Below are 7,341 nucleotides of genomic sequence, written 5' to 3'. Positions count from 1 at the left end.
ACAGCAATCCGTTAATATTTATTAATAATTAATAGGCCTCCGATGTTTATGAAATTGCATATTTTTCTATATTAATTCAATTTATTACTGATCTAGACACAAATTTGATTCATGTTTTACTGAATCAAATAATACTGTTTTTATTTTGTTTATTTTTTCATATTTTACGGTTTTATATTTTAAACGCATATTTTTGGAATTAAAAAATATAAATACGTATTTCAGTATATTTTCGAACTTTTTAAAAATAATTTGAATTGACAGGTAAATATAATATAAATGATCGATCCGTAAAATTATTTTTGTCACAAAAATTTTTAGATTCAAGTTTGATTAGATTAAAAAAGTCGTTGCATTACAGCATAACGCTAATATTGTAAATTAGTTTACAGTAATCCCTCGTTATTCGCAGAAGTTATATTCCATCAAAGTTGGACGGATAACGAGACCATAAATCAATGTAAAAAAAGAGGTTAGGTTCTATATTTTTGATTTTAAAAATCACAATAACATTAATATCACATTCAATTACACTGTCTCGTATTGTTTTTTTAAATTATTTTATATTTCTCAAACACTAGATTGATTCATTTCGTACTTTCTAGCAAGTAACGTTAGTAGTATCACTACTTTTTAATTTATTCAAAATTCTAATCAAAATTTCATAATGACAACTGAATATTTGAAGAATATTAATTGTACACGTTTAGTTAACTTATGTGGCTTGTCTGTAGAGTTGTTATGTTAAAAACAAAGTGTTTTAATCTAAATGTTTAAAACTGTTTTAGACGATTTATTTGAAAAATTATCAACATTGTTTAAAACATGTAAAACATGTTTTTTTTTTAAGTCTATTAAACTAAATTTTAAATAATTTAGAGTTAATATTAAAACTATAGGTTAGGTACAATACATTAAAGAATATAGGAATTAAAATAGAATGAATACTAAAAAAAATAATATTAAACTATTTTAAATATTTTAAGTTACGAGCAGAGTCGGAACTAGGGGGAGGAAAATGGGATTTCATATTCGGACGTAACATTATAACATTATAGAAATTGTAATTTTTTTAGTACCTATATAATTTATTATTGGCTTATACTTTGATATCTTTAATTTTTTTGATTTATAACTAGGGCTCGGAATTATATGCACTAAAAACGTACGAAATTATTATTATATATTATCGCTGTAATTGTGTGGCGATGCATCTGCGTAATCGGTATATTTACTTAATCTATACATTTATAATTTACTTGAAAATTCGATTGATAAAAATCAAAAAACACGTTTACTAAAATACAATTTCATAAAATATACCTGATTTTGATTAAAACACAGGTAAAATGCAAAAAAGTCTCAACAAATCCAAAAAAAGCACTAAAAACTAAAAATTCATTGAAGTAAACCGTTAAGTATTATTATAACAGCAGTATAAAAGCATATTAATACTTTATTTTTACAGGCCAAATGTAAATATTTATTTTCAAACCCTCTTTGCCCATTGAAAAATCCTGTAATTTTCTCTTTTCAATTTTTCAATTCAAATTGTTAAAAATTATTGATTTTAACCGAAACTGATACTATTTGGTTGGGATCCCAGGTCTTATAATGTTTAAGGGGGCTAGTCGGGATTTTCTCGTTATCCTGATGGGTCAGTACGCACCTGTCTATAAATATAAATAACCTACTAAAATAATAATTAATATTTACTGTTTTAATGACGACATAACTTATGACATTGATAAGTATCTTTTGTTTGTTTATAATATTACCAGTGTTCGAATTGGGAGGTGCGTAAGGGGACGGAGCTCCTCTATTTTTTTTTTTTTTTTTACGTACCTCAACTATATTTTTTCGCCGGAACGGGGGGACGCCATGTTCGTCCAAATTGATGTCCAAAATAATTTTTATGTGAATTTCAATTTACGTCAATTTGAAAACGAATTTTACGATTTATAATATTAAAACTATTTTCATAATTAAAGATTATATGGTGGTTATGATAAGGGACAACGTCATCATTTCTGAAGAAATATAAATAGCAATGTCTGTGAGTTTGGTGTATTATACTTTATACATTGTACGGTTTATTATTAATATTGGCGATCGACGATATCGTCATTTCGGAAAAAAATAAATGCCCGCACCACAACTAATCTTCTAAGGCCGTGGCCCGCACTAAAGAGTAAAAATAAATAAAAACAAAAAACAAATATATGATTGTATCATTCGATTCATGAGACTGCCTGATGGCCTACAATTATGTTAATTATTATTTTATTTTTATTTTCAATTGTAACATGTAGAATGTTGATATTGCTATCAAAATATATTATATTTGGAATTTAAATATTAGTTTAGCTAAAAAGTGGCATTCAAAATACATGTAAGGTTGGCGGAGGGGTGGGAGTCAGGAACAAAACCCCCCACGGGTCTGTGTTAAATAATTGCGCACATGGAACGCAGTTTTCAAATCGTTGAACTGAGCTTCTCTACTTAATTTTTCCTAATTCGAGCACTGAATATTACATGAACATTCATTGGAACGATTATTATAAATAAAATGTAACTCTCTAGGTAAAATCAATAATAACAACGAGCGTTTTTAACATATTTTAAAATTAAAATTTAATTTAATTATCTTATTAAGTTGTGGAAAAAAACAATCAAATAAAAATTGAGAAGAAATAAATAAATCAAATTTTTTTATTCATAGTATAAATCAATAAATTTCTATATTAACTAAAATTAATTAAGTATTTTCGCATTCAATGTGGGCCTACACCCAGTATCCAGTCTCAGCAATATCATGAGATTAACCCACTATAATGTAAACTTATATAGAATACTATGTCAATTAGAGAATAATGTTTCCCACGGAAGTTCTAACAAAAGTATATGGCTGAATATCGAATTGGTTAATTTTATAATAATAATTTATTTATTCATACATCTCATACTACCACAACGGGACCCTAAACCAATTGACTCGAAGAACTGGGCCATTATAATTGAACCGAGACCATTGGAAATCAAATTGTAGATTAGTTGAACTATATAAATCACTGACATAATAGAGTTTATTAATATTTTTCTTTAACTCATTAATTTTCTTTTCGAATAATCAACCACACCTCCTTTCTTCTCAGTAGTGCATTGTTGGGAACCCCTATGGGTTATTGTAATATTAAGTGTAGTCTTAGTATAGTGTATAAGACATGTGTTGTAAATTGTAATAGTAGATATGACACTTCCACGAATTGATCGCCTTGTGGGGACCGAGCTAGGGAATGTGCTGATTCAACCCTTGGTGGCTGGCTCGGCCCTCGTCGGGACGGCAGAGTAGTATGTAGTGTGTAGTGAGTAGTGTACGTCTATAAGCAGAACCTCTTTTTTCAAATAAAATAAATCTAACTTTTATTAAGAATAACAGATATTTGTTCTTACGAACCCATACCATTCTACTAGAAAACAAAATAACAATAAAGTTGTGCGGTAATCAAAAGCGCGCACAACAGCATGAATCCATTTTTATAACTTCCGTCATCGGAAAATAGTATAATGCATAGGCACATTTTGACGTAACAATAAATAATATATATATTTTATCAAAAGTCCAACAAAAAACTCTTATATAAAACATTTAAACAATCACAAATTAACCGTCACCAACGGAAATACGTGTAGAGGTTATTCGGTGCGTTGCACGTAAGTACGTGATAGTCCTCGCTGCTACCTTCCTGCTGGTGCTGTTTGTCGTCCGTCCACCAGTGTTGCTTGACCTTCCAATCCGGTTCGTTATCATTGGCTTCATTTTCAACGTGGTCGAAGTCATTGTGGTAGTGAAAATAGTACTTGTTATCCTCGGGTATCTCCTCAGCCCTTCGCCGGAGTTCCTCTTCGTCGCTGAGTCGCGGGTTTCCCTTGTTCGCACATTTCATCGAATTTTTCGACTGACTAACACCTTTCTCGTCCATGGAGTCTATGGAAATCTCGAAACAGTTCAGGTCGTCGTCCACTGCAACGGTCGACACGGTCGCGTCCTCGGTTTTCCGGAACGAAAGGAACGATTTGCCACCGTCTTGATCCTCGTCGAGCTGCTGCTGTCGCCGCCTATCCAACTGGTCATCCGTTTGGTAGATTGACTGCTGTGACGACGGAGACTGCACCGGCGGCGGACGCAACGACTGTACCACCGGCATCGACTCGTCGGTCGCTGATGAAGCGGTTGCTGGTCGATGGTGGTCGTTTTTGAACTGCGGTCGTTGGTCATCATGAGCCTGTTGCGTCCAATACACACTGCTGTCGTCCATGGTGAACCGATGACCGCTGACCAAGCCGCCATCACTCGCTCCCGACGTTGATTTAGTACTTTCTACTTGGGATGAAAAAAATAAATAAATAAATGCACATAATAAACACTAGGATCAAATTAAATTGAAATTGAGGGAGATTACACAAGAATAAAATCAATGGACCCGAAATTTATAGTGCACTTGGTCAACCCCAAAATTTTAAACAAATTCAAAGACTCATATTTTCTTCGCGTCGATATTGAACACCGAACACTATTTCACAAGCGCACCCCTAATACTAATCTTCATACTTGTAATCACATAGGTATTACCCACTACAAACTATAGTTGTTCTCAGTATAAACGTAGAGACTTAGTCATCAACAAACACGATTTATATAAAATATGAATATGAAACTAATATAATTATCTGTCTAAAAGTGGTCTTAACTTGTACTTGATAATGGGTTCATAATGTTAATTTCAAAAGTTTTTCTTTTTTTTTTAAATTTTTAATATTCAATTTTATAAAGTGTTAATACATTTTTCAAAAGATTTTATTTTTATAAGCAAAACTTAAAAAAACTAATCCAAATATAAAATAATTAATTTTATATAATTTTAATGAAAATTATTATTATTTTTAACAGTTTCAAGTTTATTTTTGGAAGTAAATAATACGAGTTCAAACTGTTTTGATCACAAATTTCAATTTTCCCGCATCCATTCCATCGCCGAATGTGTCGATATGTAAATAAATATAATTAACTAGAGAATCATAAAAAAAACATATTTTTAGATTTGAATAAATATAAATATACAATGCTACAAAAAAAAAAAAATAATAATAATAATAATAATAATAATGATAAGCACCGCTATATATAATAAGTAATAGTTTTTATGTTACATTATTAACTCACCTGGTTTATATGATTTTTTAATGTGGTCAGCTTCTATTGATGACTTTACGGTACGTTGAAAATTAGAATTTTGATCTTGAGACCAATCATTGTTGTCAGCTGTGTAACAACAAAACAACATTCCAGGATCGATCGGATGGGCTTCTAAGCATATAATAAAGTGAATTTAATATTAGAAATATGTTATATCTTCGAATGGATTAACTACAATGATATCAGTCTACATTATTTATTAACTAATAGTGATTATTTTAAATATTATTAAAATCGAAGTGTGGACATTAACTGGATACAAGGTAAATATTTACCAGTATTGAAGACGTATCCACCAGAGTCAATTATGCATTCACGACCACCAGCTGTATTCCAAACTTTACCATGTCGTCCATCATTGTGTATAAAGTTGTCGGGATCAAATAGCAGGTATAGATACTTCGTAGTTTCTGCGAGGAAAAATGACTCCATCCTATTTTGAAGTGTGTGTTTTTTACAACTTTTAATCTAAACAAAAAATCGTAGAAAAATAGACATTGATTTACGATTTAAGAATTTTAGATATTTGTATTTTTTGCATTCATTACAGTTTCTTGGATTGAAATTGAAAATCCAAGAAAAAATTTTCCCGTATTTAGGTTAAGTTTTAAATCCTATAACGACCTATGATTATTCGAAATCTCTAATTTAAAACGACGTTTATTTCTTGAAAGTGATCGGATGGGAATATTTTTCGATAAGAATTTTACAAAATAGATTTTAGTTAAATATAAAGAATCTGTAGAATAATAACTTTGATATGGAAAATATTTGTACTTACGTATTTACATATAATTCTGAAATAAAAAATTATTAACTTTACATGTCAAAATAGGTCCAAAAAAATTAAGTTAAATAAATGTATTGACATATGCTACATATTGTTTTAAATTAATATGGTTATTTCTTTCCATCGAAATTTAAAGAAAATCAATAATAAATTTTTCATAATCACTTTTAAGCTATTGATTTAAAATTAAACGCTTTATTTAGTCCAAAAATAATTCTTAAAAACGCATAAGTACGTAATCTATACTCTTTTATATAAAAATATTACCGTAGCATATCCACAACGTGTACGGCTACTGTGTTGAATAGACCGTAGAATATCACTTCCAATGTCTAATAAATAAGGATCTCCATTAGTTGCCTTGTATAAATACATGGTAGACTCAACCAGTTCAGGACGTAATGGAAATGAATCCCTAGCAGCTTCATGGTTTAGAACATTATATACTTCGGGAGTAAATCCATACAATTTAAGTACATCATGGTAATTTGACATAGATTTCATAGCAGAATCTATTTCTCCTAAAATCAATTGTATAGCGAATAAAAAAAAATGATTTAGTCTACTTGATATCTACTTAATTAATAAACTACTATCAGAGTAAAACTTTGAGGATTATATCAATTATGTTTTTAATATCAAAATACTATTCTAACCAATTTTAAAGTATGATTACCAATTAAACTTAAAAGTCCTGGCCAATATGATTCCAATGATTGATATACGGGCATTGTTACTTGACCCTTTTGCATGTTTACCCAAAAATACCACCCTGAAGAAGTTGCTGAGTATTTATCAATAGGTTTTTTTAACTCATCAAACATTTTTCTTAGGTGAGGTAAGTTAAATAACAAAGAACCTTTAACTAAATACTCAAAATAAGAATCAATTCCACCACCAATGCCTGAATCGTGAGCAATCCATTGCCCAGAGGCCACGTCCAAATGGTTACCCATTAATCCCATTTTAGATCTATGGTTGAATAATGAATGGAGAGCTTTTAGGGCTACCTAAAAAATAATAAAATTTAACTTATAGTTATATCATGAACAGTGACCAAAATAAGTTATAAAAATAATAATATCACTGAAAACGCTGACTTTTTATTTACAATATGTATCGATATCAAACATAAGAGTTTTTTGTTTAAATTTGTATTGAATAATAATAATAAGATAATTGTCAGAATTAAATAATTATTTAACATAAGCCAATTGTAAATATAGTTTGATATCTAATTATAAACACTTAATAAACAGGCACATTAATAACTTTAAATGTATTTAGCGAAAAC

At 29.8% G+C, this 7,341-nt stretch overlaps 1 protein-coding gene across 1 annotated transcript in view; it reads right to left on the bottom strand.

The window, feature by feature from the left end:
- Positions 1 to 3,402: 3,402 nt before the first annotated feature.
- LOC112682503 (ER degradation-enhancing alpha-mannosidase-like protein 2) overlaps positions 3,403 to 7,341 on the bottom strand; it is a 14,138-nt gene continuing 10,199 nt past the window's right edge. Inside the window, exons 6-8 of the mRNA XM_025553117.1 lie at positions 5,533 to 5,653; positions 5,225 to 5,368; positions 3,403 to 4,381 (exon numbers count right to left, since the gene is read on the bottom strand). Of these exons, the coding sequence (XP_025408902.1) occupies positions 3,672 to 4,381; positions 5,225 to 5,368; positions 5,533 to 5,653 (975 nt within the window). The 3' untranslated portion in view covers positions 3,403 to 3,671. The remainder of the gene's footprint in view (positions 4,382 to 5,224; positions 5,369 to 5,532; positions 5,654 to 7,341) is intronic.

This window comes from Sipha flava, unplaced genomic scaffold (assembly GCF_003268045.1).
Source record: "Sipha flava isolate LNK unplaced genomic scaffold, YSA_version1 205_pilon_pilon, whole genome shotgun sequence".
In the NCBI taxonomy this organism is placed as follows: domain Eukaryota; kingdom Metazoa; phylum Arthropoda; class Insecta; order Hemiptera; family Aphididae; genus Sipha; species Sipha flava.
This window is presented reverse-complemented; position numbering and strand designations above follow the sequence as displayed.